At 34.4% G+C, this 23,922-nt stretch overlaps 1 protein-coding gene across 1 annotated transcript; it reads right to left on the reverse strand.

Moving 5' to 3' along the window:
- Nucleotides 1-1,856: 1,856 nt before the first annotated feature.
- On the reverse strand, nt 1,857-23,776 carry LOC101894375 (acetylcholine receptor subunit beta-like 1). The gene is made up of 7 exons (XM_005180112.4): nt 23,670-23,776; nt 23,234-23,534; nt 15,967-16,103; nt 10,021-10,175; nt 4,273-4,717; nt 3,602-4,198; nt 1,857-2,122 (listed from the first exon to the last, which is right to left on the reverse strand). The coding sequence occupies exons 2-7, from the start codon at nt 23,307-23,309 to the stop codon at nt 1,958-1,960; spliced, it is 1,575 nt and encodes a 524-aa protein (XP_005180169.1). The 5' UTR covers nt 23,310-23,534; nt 23,670-23,776; the 3' UTR covers nt 1,857-1,957.
- Between the last annotated feature and the right edge of the window lie 146 nt (nt 23,777-23,922).

Consider the following 23,922-nt stretch of genomic DNA (forward strand, 5'->3'; position numbering starts at 1 on the left):
GACCTTCGGCTGTTTGGCGGCCCACACGATCACTCTGGTGGCCAACCGAAGGTGCACACTTTCAGCTGACTTCTTTGGCAAGTAAATACGATAATTTTGTTGGCTTACAAACTGCTGGACAACGAATGTTTTCTCATCGCAGAAAACCAAATTCGGCAGTTCGCCACTTTCGGCCAAGCGAAGCAACTCTTAGCTCGTTTGAGTCTACTTTCTTTCTGTTGCGGTGTAAGTTTTTGCACTTTTTGGAATTTCAATGGCTCATTTTTCAATATTTGCCGAATGGAATATTCCGATATGTTCAGCTCAAGACCCATTTTGCGGCCACGGCGACCCGGGTTTCGATCATGTCGCTTCTTTGCTTTTCGAACCATTTCTGTTGATGTTGCTGTTTTCTTCCATCCTTCCTTGACGTCGGGCTACGTTACCAGTATCACTATCGTTAGAGCACTCCAGCATTTTAATGTGAATAAATCTTTTGTGTCTCGTACCATCGCTCGTTATGGTACGAGACACAAACGATTTATTCATATTAAAATGCTGGAGTGCTCTAACGATAGCCCCTTTGGGGTTTTGAATTCCATCACGAATAACTTTTTTTCTGGAAAATTCTCACCAAAATGCTTATGTACGCTTTCAAACTATATAATGAACTGTCACTGGAATAATTTTAACAGCTGCCGGACGAGTGGCTTAGAAATGACAGCAGTCAGAAGTTGGTTGCAGTTTTTTTAATCTCACTCTGTATATAGCGTTTCGGCCTAAATTTTTCAACCTGTAATGTAAGCTGTAATTTGACATTTCGTGTTCGATATGAATAGATTGATTCTTCTCAAAAAATATAATTTCGCTATGAGCCCCATATAAGAAAACATCCTAATTTTATAAATTATGAGGATGGAAAATAAAGTTTTCATCTCGGTTAGAGTAAAAAGATTACGGCCCGCCGAATTAAATATGATTTTTTCTTGTTCTTAATGAATTTACATAAAAACCACAACCATACAACCTCACATCGCACAATAATACCAATTAAAACGCCTTTGTTTCGCAATTTCAACTTTGACTTTTTATTACGATTTCAATTCATTCCAATGCGATTCATTGTTTCTTTTCTCTTCTGTTTTTTTTTTTTTTTTATTTCTTTTGGTTTCACAACTTTGTTAAAAATGAAAAAAAATGTATTTTTGGCCTTCTTCGTTTACTTCACAAATCTCAGTTTGTTTTGCCTATTTAAGTCTGGTTGATCGGTTGGTTATCAATAGCAAATTTCTTACTTCATTTATTTCGTGTCAATTATTATCGGTTTGTTCAAGCTCTTAATAACTATTTTAAGTGAGGGTCGTCGGCTTAACTAAATGCAATTAACCATAAAAATTAATAATTATAATAAATTAAGTATTATTTGAGAAAAAAAAATTAATTACTGATGGTTGGTGAAATTGTTGCCAAATAGTTTTGGCTGGTTTTTTGGAGTTTTACAAAATTTGTTAGCAGTAAAAATAGATTCTAAGTTTTGCATTAATGGGTATTATTAAAAACTTTGGATTGGTTCTCAATTCATTGTTAATTCTGTTGTTCTTTCAAAATGGTATTTATTTTAAAACTACCATTTTTTTTTGTGACGTAAGGGCAGGGTTACATTTTCCGGTTTTATTAATTTTATTTATTCGTTTCAATTATGAAAATGCGGTAAATTTTGTATTGGGCCAATTATTTTTTTCATTTGTTTATATTCTAAATGGAAGTTTATTTTTTTACTATTACTTATTTTAAAAATTTCAATTATTGTTAAATTTTCTCCTTCATTTTCGTCTTCTTCTATTCTCAATTATATTTTTAATTTGTTTGTTTTTCCTTTTTCTCCTTACTAAACCTTATTGTTGCATTTTGCAATGTTTAACTTATTTGGCAATTTAATATTAAAAAGTTCTCTTTTAGCTTTTGGTTTAAAATTCATCTATTTTCCTCGGTAGATTTCGATGATTCGATCCTGATCGACATATTCGAAGATATGTGGAGCATCCATAAGAATGCCAATAGTTCCGGCAGTGGTCACAATGAAGAACAAATATAACTGCAGTCGATCAATAACCATGGCAACATATTTCCAATCCTCACGAGTCTGAAAGAGAGAAACATATTAGTTTCGGAATGACAATATTTTATGGGTCAAAGATATCTCTTAAATTTTTCGCACTGAAGGATTGTCGGACCTAACGAAGTCATAGAGCTAGAGATGTATAGGTTTATGTATTCTCACACAAGAGCTATTGATACTCTCTCTGAAAACCTAAAGGTCTTCTCACAGAAGAGCTATAGGTCTTCTCACAGAAGAGCTATAGGTCTTCTCATGGAAGAGCTATAGGTCTTCTCACAGAAGAGCTATCGGTCTTCTCACAGAAGAGCTATAGGTCTTCTCACAGAAGAGCTATAGGTCTTCTCACAGAAGAGCTATAGGTCTTCTCACAGAAGAGCTATAGGTCTTCTCACAGAAGAGCTATAGGTCTTCTCACAGAAGAGCTATAGGTCTTCTCATAGAAGAGCTATAGGTCTTTTCATAGAAGAGCTATAGGTCTTTTCATAGAAGAGCTATAGGTCTTCCCACAGAAGAGCTATAGGTCTTCTCACAGAAGAGCTATAGGTCTTCTCACAGAAGAGCTATAGGTTTTCTCACAGAAGAGCTATAGGTCTTCTCACAGAAGAGCTATAGGTTTTCTCACAGAAGAGCTATAGGTCTTCTTATAGAAGAGATATGGGTCTTCTGCAAAATTCAACAATAAGAACAGCCAAAGGTCTCTCAGAAGAGCTAAAGATCTTCTCTCAGAAGAGCTAAGATCTTCTCTCAGAAGAGCTAAAGATCTTCTCTCAGAAGAGCTATAGGTCTTCTCCCAGGAGAGCTATGTCTTCTCACAGCAGAGCTATATGTCTTCTCACAGCAGAGCTATAGGTCTTCTCACAGCAGAGCTATAGGTCTTCTCATAGACGAGCTATAGATCTTCTCCCAGAAGGGCTATAGGTCTTCTCTCAAAAGAGCTAAAGGTCTTCTCTCAAAGAGCTAAAGGTCTTCTCTGAGAAGAGCTTAAGGTCTTCTCTCAGAAGAGCTGAAGGTCTTCTCTCAGAAGAGCTGAAGGTCTTCTCTCAGAAGAGCTGAAGGTCTTCTCTCAGAAGAGCTGAAGGTCTTCTCTCAGAAGAGCTGAAGTTTTTCTCTCAGAAGAGCTAAATGTCTTCTGTCAGAAGAGCTAAATATCTTCTCTCAGAAGAGCTGAAGGTATTCTCTCAGAAGAGCTGAAGGTCTTCTCTCAGAAGAGCTGAAGGTCTTTTCTCACAAGAGCTGAAGGTCTTCTCTCAGAAGAGCTAATATTCTTCTCTTTAAAGAGCTATAAGTCTTCTCTCAGAAGAGCTAAAGGTCCTCTCATAGAAGAGCTCTCAGAAGAGCTAAAAGTCTTCTCTCAGAAAAGCTAAAGGTCTTCTCTCAGAAGAGCTATAGGTCTTCTCTCAAGAGAGCTAAAGTTCTTCTCTTTAAAGAGCTATAAGAGCTCTAGGTCTTCTTTTGGAATAGAGCTCGTTTGGTAATATCATAAATCCTATACCGATTTCTCACCTGTATATAGAGATCCTCATTTCGCAAATGTTCAGCTATGAATTCGACCGCCTCCGTGGCCTTACTCGCTTCCGGCGACAACAATATCGAATCCGATGATTCACTTTCTCTCCGACCATGATCGCCCAGACCCAAATCGGCACCACTGTTCACTTTACGATTAATCTTACAGTTAGGATGATGTAAATCTGACAATTCCATAACTTCCATCTTCGACTGCTTACCCCCAATGGCGCTAATCTGTTTGGGCATTTCTGCCGGTGAACCATAGGCAGTGGGATAGGTTTGAGCACTGGTGCCAGGCATCTCCATCATCCAGCGTAGTCGTGTCTTGCGCGGACGTTTCATTAGCAGAATGGCCGGTAGGTACTGCAGAAAGGCTCTACGTATCCAATTGGGCATACGATGTGTTCGCGGACCTCGGAAGTTCCAATTGATAATGACCACCGTTACCAGAATGGACACCGTGTTCATGATGAAAGTAAAGAGCAAATATTTGGCAATGAGCGGCAGCACCAGCGACGTCGGCGGTAAAATTTTCGATACCAGCAACAGGAACACAACCAGTGACAGCAAAATGCTAATACCCAGGGTCACCTTGAATGAAATGACAAATCGCATGGCATTAAAAGTTAAGTCCGTCGCAAACATCGCTTAGGAGCATTTCTTACCTTTTCACCAGCCTCGGCAGGTAAATAGAATACCAGGACACACAGGAATGAAATCAACACCGTGGGCAAAATTAAATTCACCGTATAGAAGAGAGTCTTCCTTCGGATAATTATGTAGAATGTGATGTCCGTTTCGGTCGGATGGTTGCCATCTCCCTCGTAGACATTCAAATAGGCCGGCACCTCAATAATATCCCATGTACCTGACTTCCAGTAATCCGAGAGATCCACGAAATTCTTATTGTTGTACAACGCCAATGAGACCTGATCACCGTTGAAGGTCCATGAGCCGAATTTCATGATGCACGTTTGTTGATCGAATGGGAAGTAGGTGACATCGATGGTGCACGAACTCTGATAAATGGCCGGTGGCACCCAGAGGACTTCTCCCGTTGGATAGATCAAGACATTGGATTTGTAGCGTACTTCATAGTTACCATCAGCACTGGAATGTTTTTGAAAGTGGGTGGTCAAAGTTCGGGGGAGAAAGAATGTTATCATTTATTAGATGTGTGTTTGAAAAAGGGGGTGGGAATAAATAGAAAACAATTCTCTAAAGGCTGTAAATATTATCATTGGAAAACAGATATTTCTTTCATCTCGAAATTAGCATGATATCTAACATGTGAGTGATTTCTTGATGAGGTGACCTGTGCTAACTTTGAAATGGAGGGTTATAGTAAAGTGAGTCTGAGATTTCTCTATTATATTTTTTCTAGATTACGGAACATTATCAGAATTAATTATTTCCCTACAACAGCTAATTATAACTTTTAAAGTCGCACTTAAATGATTGTCTCATATCATGAAAAGTCCTGTTTTAAACCCTAAAATACTCTGCAAATGTCTCAAAAATCTTAACAAAATCTTACTGTTTCGAAAAATTTCAGAATCTATGCAGACGATCTCGCTCTTTATAATTCTAGAAATTGATGTTCTAACAAATTTGAAAGCCAGAAATAAGCTTTACTAGAGTGTGGGCCATAATTTAAAAACATAAACCTAAGAAATTCTGGATCTTAGTTTGTATACCGTCAGAGAGAAAGAGAACTAGGGAATAATCCCTTATTTTATGAAAGTTGGACCATAACATATTCTTGCGAAAAGTGTTGACGTTTTAGGTTTAGGGGACAGAGGGACAATATTTTCCATGTCCGCTACTGACTTAGGTCCGATATAAATATTACAAGACACCAAATTTGAGCTTTTATGGCGATTTTATTCGTTTTTTTTAACTTTGCTATTCCGTTTGTAACTCCTCGAAGGATTCATGATAGACCCTACAAAGTATAAATATTTTGGATCAGCGTAAAATTCTAAGACGATTTTGCGATGTTTGTCTGTATGTGTGTCCGTCCGTCTGCCTGCTTTAATCACGCTATCTTTCGAACGTATTGAGATAGAAAAGCTAAAATTTTGCACACATGTGTATTTTGCCAGTAGCCAGGTTATGTTTGTAATGGGCCATGCCGATCCACGTTTTCGTATTCAAATTTCGTTTTTATACCCTCCACCATAGTATGGAGGGTATATTAAGTTTGTCATTCCGTTTGTAGCACAACGAAATATACATTTTAGACCCCACAAAGTAAATATATTTTTGACCAGCATAAAATTCTACGTCGATTTAGCGATGTCCGTCCGCCTATCCATTAGTCCGTCTGTGGAAATCACTCTAGCTTTTGAACGAAATGAAGTAGGTTGATAAAATTTTACTCAAATGCATAGTATGTCTGCAGGACTTTGAAAATGGGCTAAGTAGGTCCACGTCTTCGTATAGCCCCCATATAATGGTACCTCCCGATATGGGGTATTTTGATGATTTTAGCGACATTATTGACCGAAATTGTTCCAAATTTGGTATTTGAAGTTGGTAATGGATACTACAGCCTAAGACAGAAAATTGTCTGTGCACATCCTTTTCTTCGAATAGCCCCCATATAAGAGTACCTCCCGATATTCGGTATTTTGATGATTTTAGCAACATTATTCACCGTAAATGTTTCATATTTGGTGTTTGAAGTCCATAATGGATAGTACAGTATATTACAGAAAATTGTCTGTACAGGTCCACGTTTTGGTATAGGCCCCATATAATAGTAACTCCCGATATTCGGCATTTTGATGATTTTAGCGACATTGTTCACCGGAATTGTTTAAAATTTGGTATTTGAAGTTTGTAGTGGATGCTACAGCCTATGACTGAAAATTGTCCGAGCAGGTCCACGTTTTGATATAGCCACGGTACCTCACTACATTCGGTATTTTTATGATTTTAGCTACATTATTCACCGATTTTTTTTTCAAGTTTCACATTTGAATATTGTAATGGCTTATATCAAAATTTGTCTATGCAGGTCCACGTCGTCGTATAGACCCTAAAATAACAGCTATATTCGGTAATTTTAAAATGTTAACAGAATTTTTAACTTTTTTTTTATTTTTTTGAAAATTGCCAAATTTGTTCCAAATGGTGGAGGATATTCAAAGTTCGGCCAGTCCGAACATTCAGCCTTTTTTGTGGGCAAATTGTTGAACTATTTGGGAATGGAAAGTCCTATATTCTTCAAGAAACTTGTCTATCCCCTCCACCTTGGAACACCTCTAACTATTCGTCGTGGGCACCATAATGTATAATCTGGTCTGGTGACTGAATATAATCTCTATAGGTCCATGATTTACTATAGCACCCATATAACGGTACTTACGGATATTCGATATTTTGACGATTAAAGCCTCATTCTCCTACTAATTTGTCCATGAATTCGTAATGAATTCTAGAACCGGTAACAGAAAATAATCCACGTTTTTCTATAGCGCCCATATAACGGTCGGAATTTGGACGATTAAAGTCACATTTTCTATTTGATTTACTTCAAAATCGGCTTTAAAAGTTCTAAACGCATTCTACCTCTGGTGGCAGAACAATGTCTGTATAGGTCGCCGTTTTAATATGGGTCCAATGTAACGGTATCTTCGGATATTCAGTATTTCGATAATTTTTACCAAATTTTTCGACGGCATTTTGTCAAAATTAATATTAACAGTTTTACTACAGCCCCCTACGTTAAAATATCGGATATATACAGCTATCCGGTATTTTAACGTTTTATGCCATGCTTTATTTCGGATTTGTTTCAAAATCGCTATTTATAGTTCATAATGCGTTCCACAACTTTGTTAAAACATTGGGCATATTTGTCCAAGATTTCCATATAACGGTACCCACCGATATGCAAATGTTGATGATCCTAGCCTCATTTTTCCACGGATGATAAACAATCCTGGAAGTAGAAAATTGTTGCCGTTTTGTCATGGCCCCCATATAAAGGTTCCACTCCCTTTTTTTATTTTTTTAAATTTAACCCCATTCTTCAACCGATCTCACTGGTACTTGCATATTAAAGTGGAACACGTTTGAATCTTGATATTTTTATTTATAATTTTTTTTACCTAATGGTGGAGGGTATTGAAATTTCGGCCCAGCCAAACTTAAGGTTTTTTTTTACTTGTTGATCTTGTATATTTATATATATGTTTACATCATCTAAAAAACTATATTGTCAAATTGGGATTAATTGGGTCGAAAAATATAAGTACAAGTTTTCAAATACATAAAATCGAAATGTAAAGCTGTATGCAGACTACAATATATTGTGAACTTATTCTGAAATTGTTCTACAAAAAGATATGTCATTTATTAAGAACCCGAAATGACAAATTCCTGCAGGTTTGGTTAGAAATGGCAATTAAAGCCTTCAAAATATCGAAAAGAGTTTCCGTTATGAGAGGTACCAAACATCCACGACAAACTACAACATTTTGGGGTAAATCCCAAAGCTATAATTAAAATAATGTGGACTCTATCTCAATTTCAACAGACGAACATGTTTAAATCAACTACTCTTTAGAAACATGGGCGATATAGGCCCACGTTTTGGTATATTCCATTATGTAAGAAACATCCTTGCTTAGAACTGTCACTATAGGTATAAGTTTTGGTATTGTCCCCATATAACTGTACCTTCCTATATTTGGTGTTTTGATGATTTGTGTCACACTTTTCACCGGAATTGTTTCAAATTTTCTAATTTGAAGTTCCTAATGGGTGCTACAGCCTACAGCCAAAAATTACCTATGCAGGTCCTCGTGCCCTCAAATATTCAGAGTTTTGATGAATTTAGTGAGGTTATTTACCGGAATTGATACAAATTTCGTATTCGAATATGGCCTATGACATTAATTGCATATGCAGGTCCATGTTTTTATTTTGGCCCCAAAATAACAGCATTTTTTTTTTTTTTTTGAAAATTCCATCAAAGTTCAGCATGGACAAACTTGCTGCTTTTCTAGATGTAATGGACCACAGTCTTTTTGGAGTTTAAAGATAGTGACTAATTTCAATAATCAAGAATTTGAAATTTCCCTCATATAAGGGTTAGCCCTATTTGTGGGTATTATGAAGGTTCTATCAAAAATTGTTAACCAAAGGCCGGTCTTCATTTCTCTATGTTTTCGGACCCTAACATATGGTCAAAGCCCCAAAAAACTCTTTAGAATTTGAAAAGAGCTTATTTTACAATATTGGTTGTTTATTAATAGAGGGCATAAAAACTTCGTCCCAATCAAGCATAGTATGGCAATGCCCGTCCGTCTATCCGTCTGTGGAAATCATCCAGCTTTTGAACAAAATGAAGTAGGTTGATAAAATTTCACTCAAATGTGTACTATGTCTGCAAGACATTTGCTATTGAAAATGGGCCATGTAGGTCCACGTTTTGGTATAGCCCCCATATAATGGTTCCTCTCTATTTTCGGCATTTTTGTGATTCAAGTGACATTGTTCACCGGAATTTATTTCAAACTTGTTATTTGAAGTTCGTAATGCATACTACAGCCTAAGACAGGAAATTATCAGTGCCGGTCCACGTCTTCATATAGCCCCCATATAAAGGTATCTCCCGATATGCGACATTATTTACCGGAATTGTTTCACAATCGATATTTGAAGTTCGTAATGAATACTACAGCCTAAGACAGAAAATGGACCATGTAGATCCACGTTTTCTTATAGCCCCCACATAACGGTACCCCCGAAATTCGGTATTATGATAATTTTAGCGACATTATTTACCGGAACTATTTCAAATTTGGTATTTGAAGTGCGTAATGGATACTACAGCCTATGACAGAATATTGTCTGTGCAGGTCCACGTCTTCGTATAGCCCCCATATAACGGTACCTCCCCGATATTCGAAATTTTGAAGATTTTAGCAACATTATAAACAGATTTTTTTCATGTTTCGCATTCGAATATTGTAATAGCTTAATGCAAAAGTTGCCTGTTAAGATTTTAACAGGATTTTAATGGATTTTATTTTTTTGAAAATTGCCAAATTTGTACCAAATGGTGGAGGGTATACAAAGTTCGGCCCGGCCGAACTTACAGCTTTCTTAGTAGTTTACCTTTATTATATGATATTAAATTTCAATTTTTTTCCTAGAAGACAAGTTTATACAGAGCTATCGGACATATATTCCTTATCCGCTAATCTCTATACCAAATGCCCTTTAAGCCAATTCCCGGAATATATACCCTCATTAAAAGTGAATCCAACTAATACACCCAATCTATATCTAACTAACAATTATCCCTATTGACTAACTATTTCTCAGTAGTGATATGTAATATATTTGTATGTATGTATGTTGCATATGATAATGATGACAATTGCAAATGTACTCACTTATTGAACAACACAATATCCGGTTTCCAAACCTTATCGGGCGGCAGACGCAGTACACCAATACCGCCGTAATCAGCTTCGTCCCATTGTAATTGATAATCATACCAAACCAAACGTAACCAAACGTTTGATTTCATAATTTGATTTTTCTCATTCTGTCGAGGTGGTGGTCATGGTGTGGGTGGTTGTGGTGGTGGTGGTAGTGGTGGTAGTTAGTAGTTGTGGTAGTGGTCGTGGTGAAGGGGTCACGCGTGGCGATTTTTGTGACAAAAATTGATTGTGATTGATTTGATTTTTGGTTAATTCGATTTCAAGTTAACAACGACAACAACAGAAATTATGTGTGTGTGTGTTTGTAGTTGTTGGAGGACGGGGGGTACGAAGACAAGTGAACGATAATTCAAAGTTATTTTTGGTGTGAGTGTGTGGATTGTTGTTTCGAGATTTGTTTTTTGGGACGAATCGAATAAAAATTATTAGGTGTGAGAAATTGTTTTCGGTTAGTTTTTTTTTTTTTAATTTTATTGAATCGGATTTTTGTGATTTTTTTTCGATTATCGTTTATGTGTGAGAATTATTACGAAGAAGTAGTAGTAGTAGTAGAGGAAATAAGAAGAAGTTTGTAAGAAAAAAAAAAACAAATCAGTGATCGTTATCTTTTGCAAGAATCAAGAAAAAAGTTTGTGATTCAAATTCATAACAAAACTTCAAGTCATTCACTAACTCTAGGATTAGTTTGTTAACATTAGTTGAGGTATTTTTCTGTTTCTTTTTTTTGTAAGTTAGTTAAATGTATTTCATGTATTTTACATTGCATTTAAGGGTTTTTACTTTAAATTAAATTATATATATTAGAACTTATATAAATTGGTGTTAGTAAAAATATTTTATTTACATTTTAATGAATCTTTCTGCTTATATAATTGTCTTCTATATTCTCTTTTAGGTGTGTAAATATTTTCAATTTGAAATCGGATAAATATATATATGGGAGCTATATCCAAACCTGAACCGATCTCGATAAAATTTGGCAAAGATATTTTTGAGCTGTATATGATATATTTCCCTGAATATCGTTGTTACGGAGTGCATATTACGGTTGCGGGTAACAAATATAACAAATCGGATGAATAATATATATGGAGGCTATAGCTATATCTGAACCGATCTTCACCAAATTTGACATACTAGCTTCTAGGCTCAATTCGGTTGTATGTGCCAAATTCCACCCCATTTGGACAAATATTAGACGTTTGGTGCACAATAAAAGGTAAATCGGCTGAAGTTATATATGGGAGCTATATCCAAATCTGAACCGATCTCGATAAAATTTTGCAAATGTATTTCTGAGCTGTATTTGATATATTTCCCTAAATATTGTTGTTGCAGAGTGCATATTACGGCGGCGGTGGACAAAAATAACAAATCGGATGAACAATATATATGGGAGCTATAGCTATATCTGAACCGATTTCGATCAAATTTGGCATACATATTTTCAGGCCTCATTTGGTTGTATGTGGAAAATTCCATACAATTCGGGCTGATATTACACGTTTGGTGCACAATAAAAGGCAAATCGGACGAAGATATATATGGGAGCTATATCTAAATTTTGACCGATTATCTCCAATTTCAATAGGGTTCGTCCTTGGGCCAAACAAATGATCTGTGCAAAATTTCATCTGGATCGGACAATAAATGCGACCTGTACTTTGTTTACAAAAATACATGGACAGACGGACGGACGGACATGCATAAATCGACTCAGAATGTGATTCTATGCAGATCATCAAAAGGAACTATGGGTCTATCTCGTTTCCTTTTGCCTGTTACAAACAAATGCACAAAGACATAATACCCTGACCACCTTGTGGTGTAGGGTATAAAAAGCTAACCACCGTCAAATAAAGTTGTAAACATTGACCAACTCAAACTCGTGTACATCTTTCCGAGTTATTACGAATCCAACACAATATTGAAAAGTTAAGACTCTTTTAGATGACAATGTATTTTTTTTTTTTTTTTTTTTTTTTTTTGATAAATATCCGTATATACAGGGTTGCCCATATTCGACGGACCCATCTGGCAACGCCATAACTTTTGACAGAGATTTCACATCGCTTAATGACATACCGCGTTTGAAGCGTCAGTCCAAGCAGATTTTTTACAATGAACCAATACACGCCACGCGAGCTCTCTGAAATAGTTGAAATTTACATTCAACAGAAGAAGTCAATTGTTAAAACTCAACGTGCTTTTAAAATGTGAGAAGTGCGCCTTCTAAGAACACCATTAAGCGTTTATACGAAAAATGTTCGACTGGTAAGGCTCTTTCTAATCCAAAGAGGCCATATAAAAGTCGACCAAGGCGATCGGCCGAGAATATCGCTGCCGTACGAGCCAGTGTTGAGAGGTCCCCAAGAACATCGGTCCACTTTACAACGGATTATTCGCATTGATTTGCATTTGCTCCCTGCGGACAAGCCTCGGCCCAAAGACTCATCGAAATGGCCGAAAAAAACATGGGTCCGTCGAATATGGGCAACCCTGTAGAGTCCTACCCAGCTGTAGAGTCCTACCCAAAAAATATCTCGCAAATCACTTAGAAGTCGTAGAAATCATCGCGTTTGATATCTCTTTTCACCCCGGAAGGAGCATCCTTCAGGAAGAGATGAACCACGCCCGCGATATTTTTAAGCATGACTAAATAGAGCATACAGCATTACTTCTGAGAATCGTGGAAGTCACTTCCTCAATAGTTATTGGAAGGAAACATTTCTTTTTACTCCAGACTTAAGCATTTATTTTCATACCCTCCACCATACTATGTCATTCCGTTTGTAACTCCTCGAAATACTCATGTCAGACCCAACAAAGTGTATATATTCTTGATCAGCGTACAATTCTAAAAGCGATGTCCGTCTGTCTGTTGTAATCACGCTATCTTTCGAACGAATTGAGATAGAAAGCTAAAATTTTGCACACATGTTTATTTCGCCAGTAGGTTAAGTAGGTATGTTAAGTTTGTAAATGGGCCATGTAGGTCCACGTTTTCATTTAGTCCCTACATAACGGTACCTCCCGATATTCGGTATTTTGATGATTTTGGCGACATTATTCACCGGAATTGTTTCAAATTAGGTATTTGAAGTTCAAAATGGATAGTATCGCCGAAGACAGAAAACTGTCTGTGCAGGTCCATGTCTTCGTATAGCCCCCATATAACGCTACCTCCCGATATTCGGTATTTTGATGATTTTAGCGACATTATTTACAGGAATTGTTTCATATTTGGTATTTAAAGTTCGTAATGGATACTACAGCCTACGACAGAAAATTGTCTGTGCAGGTCGACCTCTTCGTAAAGCCCCCATATAACGGTACCTCGCAATATTCGGTGTTTTGATGATTTTAGCTACATTATTCTCCGATTTTTTTTTAAGTTTCGCATTCGAATATTGTAATGGCTTATGACAAATGTTACCTACGCAGGTTCATGTCGTCGTATAGATCCTAATATAATAGCTACATTCGGTATTTTTAAGATTTTAACAGAATTTTTAACGGATTTTTTTTTGTTTTTGAGAATTGCCAAATTCGTCCGGCCGAACTTACAGCTTTTTTACTTGTTTATAACTTAAACAGCAACAATTACCGAACTCCCACTACACAATTAAATAGATATTTTCAAATAATGACAGTTTTATTTTATTCTGTTTGGTATATTCCCGGAACATTCACATGACTGTTCGCAACCAAAAAACTTATAATAATCTCATTTTGATACAAAAACCAGTAAAAAAAGTCTTAAAGTCGGTCGGGTCCGACTTTATGATACCCTACACCACTTTGCTAATTTTGTAAAGCTCCACATAAAATTTTATGCACAATTAATTTGAAATCGGATAAAGATATATATGGGAGCTATATCCAAATCTGAACCGATCTCGCTAAAATTTGGCAAAGATATTTTGGAGCTGTATTTGATATATTTCCCTGAATATCCTTGTTACGGAGTGTGAATGAGAAGAGAAAGCAACCGAACGGTATGGCTGTTGATTCAATTCTGTTTTTATTTAAAATATTTGTTCCTTACGTACTACTGAAACTAATCTTAACCTAGTCGCAGCCACACAATTGTTCTTATCTATTCTAATATTGAATGGAGAACATTGCAGGGCTGCTTGTCATTTCATTCTAGTGGTCTTGTGCATCTACTGAGCGCATCGATATCTGTGCGTGTGGGTCATAACCTTTATTATCTGACACATTATCGTATGCGTCAGCGCACAAGATCACCGAATTGTTCACATGTGGTATTTTATGGCGGCTGGGAAATATGTAATTTTTGAATATTGATTGTTTATTGCTAGTTTTTTCCCAGCGCCTTAACCGCACTCAAAAGTATGTACAAAGTATTTTGTACAGAGTGCATATTACGGCTGTGGGCAACAAATATAACAAATCGGATTAACAATAGATATGGGAGCTATAGCTATATCTGAACCTATCTTCCCCAAATTTGGCATACTAGCTTCTAGACTCAATTCGGTCTTAAGTACCAAATTCCATCCGATTTGGACAAATATTAGACGTTTGGTGTACAATAAAAAATAAATCGGATGAAGTTATATATGGGAGCTATATCCAAACCTGAACCGATCTCGATAAAATTTAGCAAAGGTATTTCTGAGCTGCATTTGATATATTTCCCCAAATATTGTTGTTATAGAGTGTATATTACGGCCGCGGAGGACAAAAATAACAAATATATATAGGAGCTATAGCTATATCTAAAGCGATTTCGATCAAATTTGGCATACTTATTTGCAGGCCTGATTTGGTTGTATGTGCAAAATTTCATACTGTTTGGGCCGATACTACATGTTTGATGCACAATAAAAGGCAAATCTGACGAATATATATATTAGAGCTATATCTAAATTTTTACCGATTATCTCCAATTTCAATAGGGTTCGTCCTTGGGCCAAACACATGATTTGTGCAAAATTTCATCTGGATCGGGCAATAATGCGAACTGTACTTTGTTTATAAAAATACATGGTCAGACGGACGGATATGCATAAATTGACTCAGAATGTGATTCTATGAAGATCATCAAAGGGTCTAACTCGTTTCCTTTTGCCTGTTACAAACAAATGCATTAAGACCTAATACCCTGGTGTAGGGTATAAAAAGGTGTGAGGCGACATTTATGAGATTAATGCCAATGGAGAGATTTTCGCCCATAAACAGGTCATTATCGATGATAAACTGTGTTAACCAATTCCAAGCATAGAATTAGGTGGATACTGTCTTTTTCTGGTATATTGACCTTTTAGTTCCATACCTTCTCCCAGTAAAAAAAAACATCTTCAGTTAAAACGTTCATTATACAAAAGCGGAAAATATATTTAATATTATTAAGGATTCTGTTTTGAATAAATATTTTTTCTAATTTATTCATTTATTTACATAAGCAGAAATATTCAATATTTATTAATGCTACTCTAAATGTTAGTAAGTTATATTGTATTATTTACATTTTATTCTATACAAAAAAAAAAAAACAAAACTTAAATTCAGCTAAAAATCTAATATTTTACAAAGGAAACAAAGAAAAACCATGTCGAACAAAAAACTATTCTCGCACTACTACTGATTTGCTAAATATTTGGGGTTAGGTATATTCTTGCGCTAAACAGGGAAAACGTAACAAACAAATTCACGAACAAACACAAAGAAATAAGTTCCATTCCTTTTGGTTTTGGAACGCATAAAGTGTTGCAGTTTTTTGTTTTTGATTATATTAGTGATAATAAGTATTAGTACATATTGGCATGGTTCTTTTTAGTACAAGTACTTATTTTGAGTTTGATTTTTTTTTGTTATTTTTTCTGTTTTTTGTTAGTTTTGTAATTTTTGTAATTGACAAACACTTACGACATTGATTAGCTGTACGAACGCCAAACCAAATCTTACTCCAACTTTTTGTGTCATATTTTGTACGGGTCGTATGAGTTTATTGTACCCTCGAAAGAGGTCACGTACCAGACGCTCTTCATCTTCGGATGCATTTACTACGTTTGTTTGTTTTTTTGGAAGCGACGTTGTATGTATCATAGAATTGGATTGGTAATGGAGAGTTTTTGTTTTTTATTGTTTTTGGTTTTATTTTTGAACGTAAAAAAAGAGTACACAGAATAAAAAAATAATATATAGATGCAAAAAGGAAGAATTTTTTGTTGTTTTCTTTTCTGTCTAGTTTTTGTTTCTATTTCAAATGAGATTTTCTTTTTTTTCGTAATAATGGGGCAAATCAAAGGAAACTTAAAACAAAATAAGGATTTTTATATTTGAATTCTCGGTAATGATAAAGGAGGATAGGGTGTTCAAGGGTTATGGAGTTATGATTTCGCAGTGAGATATAGTAATGAGTATTATTTTTTTGGTTAAAGTTTAGATTTGAAAATAGAGATATTTGTTTAAAATAAATTTATTTGTTAATCACGTGTTTATACACGAATTGAGAACATGGAGAGTAAGAAAGACGTTACTAATTTCGGTTCGTTGAATAGACGAGAATGTATTTGTGATTTTCAGACAAGAAACTATGTTTCGAAGTCTTTAATTACGCAATTGAAATCAATAAAAAATGTTTAGTTATTAATAAGTCTATTATAGATTTATTTGTCTTGTAGGAGCATGGCATAATTACGGAAGGTAGCCTCATTTAATAAATCTCCGATGATATTTCTTTTTTTATTTGTGGCTCAGATATGATTTAAAAATACATTTAAAGATTATTTCATTAAATTTTTTGCAGAATAAAACTTTTATATTAAACATATTCCTATTTTAAGAAAAATACTTGTTCAATATTGAAATGTAAAAGATGATAGAATACACACAGAAAAACTTTTGAGAGCAAGGAAAGACCATGAGGTAATTTCGCCTCCTGTTTAAAGTCATTAAATTACTCTTGCGGAACTTAAAGTTAATAGTGGCATTGATTTTTTACAAAATCTGAAAAAATTCTCATGAGGTTACCTTATATTATTATGCCATGTCCAAAAGTATTATGTTCTTAACTATTAAATGTTAGAACATATTCAATGCAATATGTTGACATTTTTATCTTTAAATATTAGCAGCAATTTGATATTTCCCTGTATTGTATATTCATAACATTGGAAATACATGTTAAAACTCATTATATGAAAATTGTTTCCAAAATTGGATGGATAATATTCTGTAATATTTTCAGAGCCATTTGACTGAATGTACGTAATAACGAACATAAATTGGTGCCCTCTAGGTAAAATGTGCCCTGATGATGTGAGCTAATAGTGCGGAAACTTTTTTTCTCAAACAAAACTTTGTGCCGATTCTAGTTACCGCCAGGCTTTTTTTTTTTTTTTGTTTCTAGATTTATATAAAAGAATATACATATTTGCATCCTTAATCGGGTTTCTACAAATCAAAGATGTGCCTAAATGTTAGTGCCTCAATCTCTTTAATATCTATGAATGATATAATTTTGTATTCTGAATACTTTAGTCTTCAAAGTGGAGAGTTTATTTCCAGGCGAGTTTTTAATTGAACCCATTATAAAATATTATTAACAGTTTTTAAAATTAAAAATCAACATTTCATATAGTGTCGAGAATATTTCACATGCTTACGCAGGCCTCTAAAAATATAAACGTTGGCACTGTTCTACTCTTAACCAGTAAAGAAATGCCTAAAATCGGACGGGCCGACTTTATGATGCCCTACACCGCAGTGCATAAATAAACGTCTTTATGGGGATAGTATGAAAATTATATCATACGAATTATGATCGTTTTGGAATGCGTATTATAATTTAATTTAGTTATATGTAATTGAAAACCGAAAAGAACTATTAAATGAGAGGTATATTATCCGAATCTCAACCGATATTCATTAAAATCGTTGCTATTTGAGCTGATATGATATTAAACTTTTTAGGCACAATAAACATGAAATCGGATGAAAATATATATAAGAGCTATGTTCAAATCTGAAACGATCTCTATAGAATTTAGAAGACTTATTTCAATGATGTAGCTTAGATAATATATCGTTTTTGTGGAGTGCATTTTACGCGTGTGAGGTACTCAAATACAAACTCGGATAAAACATATATATGCAACCTATAGCTATATATTAGCTATATATAATTGTCTTTCAGGCTGAATTCGTTCATATGTGCCAAAATCAATCAATCAATTCGGACTTATATTAATCATTTGGTGCAGAATAAACTTGAAATCGCGAAAATATGTATATATATGGGAGACATATCCAAATCTGAACCCATCTGATAAAATTTGGCAGATTAAAAGGAACTACGCTTCCTTCTCTAAAACACATTTTCGAAATTTGAAAAATTGGATTCAGAGTGTTTTTTTTTTTTTTTTTCAATCATTTTTCAAAATCGTATTTTACTTATTTCAATCGAAACACTCTATATATTCTACTTTCAACGATAGGGCACCATAAATCGGAACCACCTTTCAAAGGGAGCATTCGATTTGATCCACGGTGATGTTAACTCACTGCAGTACTAATTTTTCATTGTTTGATTTACTTCCCCATTTGCTGCAATATGGCTCCAAAGAGAATATTATTTTAGTACCCAAGTTGGGCGCCATTCTAGCTAATTTCGAAAATATTAAAATGAAAAATATTTTCATTTATATTACCTAGGTAATTATAAACTTTAATGAGCTGGGTAGTACGTATTTCTTAAATCAGCATATTGAATAAGATTTCTAATTTTATCCCTTTGCATGTGTCAACTGGACTTAGAAAGATTATGTTTCGTCGTTGAATATTTCACACTAAAATATATTTATTGACTGAATTTAGAAGCAGTCCGTCGTTAAATTGCTAAATTATTTTTTGGAGTTCTTTTAATAAGATTCATATTGTAAAAAGTCGGCTTCATTGTCGGGACTTCTTCGATTTTTCAATTTTGATTTTTTTAACGATAGAATCCTTCTTCATACCATGATTCCGCTTTGTGGATATTTTTTGTAATATCAAATGTTTTTTTTTTCTTTCTTTGTAACTGGGATAACAGGGTTAAGTGAATTGGGTATTTTTACTCTAAACCCTGAAACTATTTGGTTGACACGCCTCATTCAATTATTTTCGAAAATCAACCGTAGAAACAATTATTAGCAATCAAGACTGGCCATGGAGAGATCTGTCGGAAAGAATTTGTGCTGTTTTGAGTTCAAAAAGTATTTGTTATAATATTTGAAATTTTGTAAATTTGAATTTGAAATTTGTGAAACACATCACAAGAGATGACAGCACTTTCATTTGACATTTTCTTTGAAAGATATTTTTGCCATAAAATACGTAGTCTGGTTAGTTGCTTATGTTCGAATTTTGAATTTTATTTTTTATATGTTATAATATAATATTAGCCATTTCGGATTCTCAGTTTGTTTTTTACAGATAAAAAGGCGTGGACTTCATTTTTTACTATTCGGAAGAAATTTATCAAAGAAACTGTATTATATTTTGTGTAATTTTATATTTAAAGTAGAATATCATTTGAAATGTTTACTGTAGAATTTGGCGAGCCTAATGTGAGCAGAATATAGTTTCAATGCTCGGTTGGGGAAAGCAGAGAAGATGACAATGATATTGCTCTTCCTGATCACCTGAGCACGCCACCAACGGATAAAACCATTAAAGCAATGAAGAAAATGATTTTGGATAATCGTCGAATCACTATTAGAGAGGTTGGTGAAGATTTTGGCATTTGGTACGGATGTTTAGGCGAAAAATTTGTTGCAGCGAACGTAGTTCCTAAATCGCATGGACATCGCTCGAGAGCTATTGAACATGGTAAACGACTACAAGGCCATAAGTGGTAACGAATCATGGGTTTATGATTACGACATTAAAACCAAGGCTCAGTCATTCCTATGTAAGTGTCCAGAAAAGCGAACACCGTTCAATGTTTTCTTCGTTTGCAATGGAGTGATCCATGACGTGTATTTGCCACAAACTTGTACGTTCAATAAGGACTACCTCCTGGAAGTTATGTGCCGTTTGCGCGAAGCACTTCGATTAGAATTATAAAAAATCAACCATGAATTGCAATTGCAAGTATTATGTGTATATTTTAGTTTTTTGAGTTTTCGGCTACCGTATTTACCGGCCTTGGTCCTCGCTAATTTTTTACTCTCCCAAACCTGAAGACACCTCTCTCGAGTATTTGAGAAAAACCGCTGCTATAAATGTATTGCATTTGAGAGGGATTACTTTGAGGGACAATAAATTTATTAATATATTCCTATGATAAATTAAAAATCCTTTTTTTATCAGATCCCTTACTCTTAGGCAGAAGGTTTTCTATGTTAGGAAAACGTTCTTTTGTTATAAACGTTTACATATTATACATGTGTCAAATAAATAATGACAATGCAATTTATCGTGTTGGAGAGCCTAAGTATATACAGGTCCTGATCAATCATAAATGGGTTGTGTGCCTGTTTTATGAATTAAATATTTTTATATTTTTATTAATGAGAGAAGGTTAAATGGCTTGTTTCGTTTTTTACAGTTATGTGGAACAACAACAATGATGACAATGTTCAAAGTGCACCTGGCAGTTTAAACAGACCGCATAAAATAAGACACTATAACAAGTTATCACAACTTGCTAGCATTTAATAATGACATTTTGTAACTTCAACAACAACAACAGAGTGAGAGAAAGAGAAATACTAAAAGAGTTTGGGAAATAAATGAGAGAACTAAACTAAAATGTTAGAGCAAAAAGTGTCCCAAAAATAACACGATGACCGTGAATCGTAAACGAGAGAGAGAGAGCGAGAGACAGAAAGAGAATAATTGAAATTATTATCAAAAAACCGCATTCATAGAGAGAGAGAAAGAGATTAAGAAAAAGAAAGTTTATGTGTGTGTAGGTGTGTAAAAAAGTTTGCATGGAAAGAGAAATGGTGTAAGTCAAATGTAAACAATGCAATGTGTTTTGTGAGTGTTCCTATTAAACAATTGTAAAAGCTGTAGTGTTAAGTGGGAGGGGTGTTGTGGGGGGGTGGTTGAATGAAGTGGAAGATGAGTGTGAGTGTGTGTGCGTGCCGCCTATATTAATAACAAGAAGAGTTAATGGTTTTTTTTTTTTTGGAGAGCTTGACTTAAATTGCCTTCAAAAGTGGCAGGGGAGGTTAAATATGTGTGTGAGTGTGTGAGAGAGAGCATTTATCAAAGTAGAGATAGAGAGGAGTAGTAGTTGTGATAAATAGCAAAATATTAACGTAGTTCAGAGTTAGATAAACGAAAATGTGTCGTTCGATGATAGTAGTGGAGATGACATTAAAAACAAAGCATACTTTAGGGGTTGAGGCAGAATTACATCTACACGGGGAGAAAATTTGTACTTTGTAGTCATGGTTGGAGGTTTTCACTTGAAACAGGGTACAATGAAAGGCAACGTTTTGTTTGATGTTTCAAGCAGGAAATATTATGATTATTTCTTTTTTTTTGTTGGGGGTGGTACTCCTATTCTGTGCTGTTTTGTGAATTCAATGTGCTTAAAGTGGAGTTTTTTTTTTGTTTATTTTTGGCATATTCTCTAGGTAATGTGTTCAATTGTAAATGTAGTTGTAAAACATAGCAGTTTATATTTGTCATGTTTGTTTGTTTCTTTTGTGACGTTGCATTCCCTTGTGACGAAAGAAATCTTTGTTTTTTTTTTAACCATTTTAACGATGATTATTGATTGGCATCAGAAGGAGTATGAATTAAGATTCGGCTGTTGATACAGAAATCTGATTTTAACATCATCACTAATGGAAGTTTGGCATAAAACATCATTAGATTTATTTTTTTGTTATTTTTGTTACGATATGTTCAATTGTTATTAAACATGTCTCACACACAGTTTACACCGTTGTGTAAATACCCATGTATGCGGAACGCAACCCTTATTATTGGGATTAGTTTCTTTTCATATTTTTTTTTTTTTTTGATTTTTGTTTTTCTTGGTTTGTCTTAAGGTTTGCGTTTGTATGTTTTACTTGTTCTTGGCATTAACGTTGTTGTTTTGTTTTGTTCATTTCATTTCGCTTATTGGCAGAGAGTTAGGGGAAGAAGGCATTTGAAACAGAAAATGTTTTTTTCTTTGGAGGGAGAAAGCTATAAATACTTTGCTTGATTACAATACTATATTTTATTGTTGTTGTATTAGTATATATATGGATAAGACTATATGTGTGTAGGTATTTCTTTAATTTGAAAAAAAAACTGTATATATACTTTATAGCTGAAATCTCTGGAGATTTAAAATATTATTGAATTAAAAATAAAATTTATTTAGTGAAAAAAGTGTTTAGTTTCAGTTTTGACTCTAATTCGTTTATCAAGCAAGTTAAGAGAAAAAAAAAATACTATCAATGCAGGAAAATTTTTGTCGACTTCAGATAGGCAGGCTTGGTTAGAGGCGGGGGGTTAAGGCTGTTTATTACGAAGGTCATTTGTGAGGAGTTGAATGCTTTACAGAAAACTTTGGCAAATTTTAAAATTCCTATTCTTAACAACTGTCTTGACATCCTGCCGTCTCTATACAACTCTGTGTGAATGTATTGGTTTTGTTTTTTTTTTATTATTTATATTGAAAATGTAATATGTTGTGATTATGTGTGCGTGTGTAGATCTGATGTTCCATAGTTGTTGTAGTTTTTTCCCCTGGATAAAGGTCGACGTGGTGGTGGAAATTTTAAAAAATTGTCAAAGTTTTCTTTTTTAAATAGTTTTTCTTGTAAAACTTTAGAAAAAAATCAAATCATTGTTTCGCTTATTGATTACTTTGTGTTCCTTTCCTGTATTTTTCTTTTTCCTCTAGCATCCTGGTTGTTTTTGTTTCTGTCGTTTCTGAGTATTCATTAGTTTTACTGTATATTCGTTTTATTTTTTGGGAAGCTGTTACATAACTCGCTAAATCAATTAGTTTTGTGGGGATTAAGGAATTTTCAAAACCAAAGAAGAAAAAACCAAAAATTGGGAAAGAAAAATTTCCACAGAAAAAAAAACTCAAAATCATAAAACAAAACATTATTGGCTTTTTTATCCAAAAGGCATAATTGAAATCAACTAAATAATATTAACAAATCGATTATTATATGACTACTGCCATACATACCTTGTAACAGGGAACAGGTCAAGAGGGCAATAGCCAGGGTTACGCCCAGGCCAAAGGGAGACTTTAGGTAATCCATATTGGTAAAGCAGTGGCCCTGATAATCCCCTTACTTACAAGCAGCAGCTGCAGCTGTGGAAATTTTCTACCTCCAACTCAAAGCTGAATTTCCATTATTAAAATTTAGTTTTTCATTGCAATGCAATTGATTTTTCCCATAAATTTTTTACTTTTTTTTTTGCACAGCCGAGACTACGCCTTGATTTTTCTTTCTTCTTCTTCTTCTTTTTTGGTTATAAATGACCTTATTTTAAAGAAAATTGAAATTACAAAATAACCATATATACATATATTTTTTCATTATGTTTTACACTTTGTTTTCAAATAATTACACTTTTTCATTGAACTTATTTTTCAATTTTAAGAAATTTTTCATTACCTCTAAATTTTTTCTCTATATACACATTTTTTCTTCTACAATTCTAATTTCTTCTTTTCCTCGGATTACTTTGAGTTTGAGATGTTCATTCTTGGGTGCGGATGCGATAACTGGTTGTGAAAAAATGTATGTCCTGTAGCCAGGATTCTGGATATCGAAATTGGAGATGCTGTATCTGTGGCTCTGTCTCTCCCGCTCTCTTTGAGTTCATTTTTGGCGCATGAGTAGTACAAGGGTTCTCTTTAAAACATGT

The sequence above is a fragment of the Musca domestica genome, unplaced genomic scaffold, assembly GCF_030504385.1.
Source record: "Musca domestica strain aabys unplaced genomic scaffold, Musca_domestica.polishedcontigs.V.1.1 36, whole genome shotgun sequence".
Classification (NCBI taxonomy): domain Eukaryota; kingdom Metazoa; phylum Arthropoda; class Insecta; order Diptera; family Muscidae; genus Musca; species Musca domestica.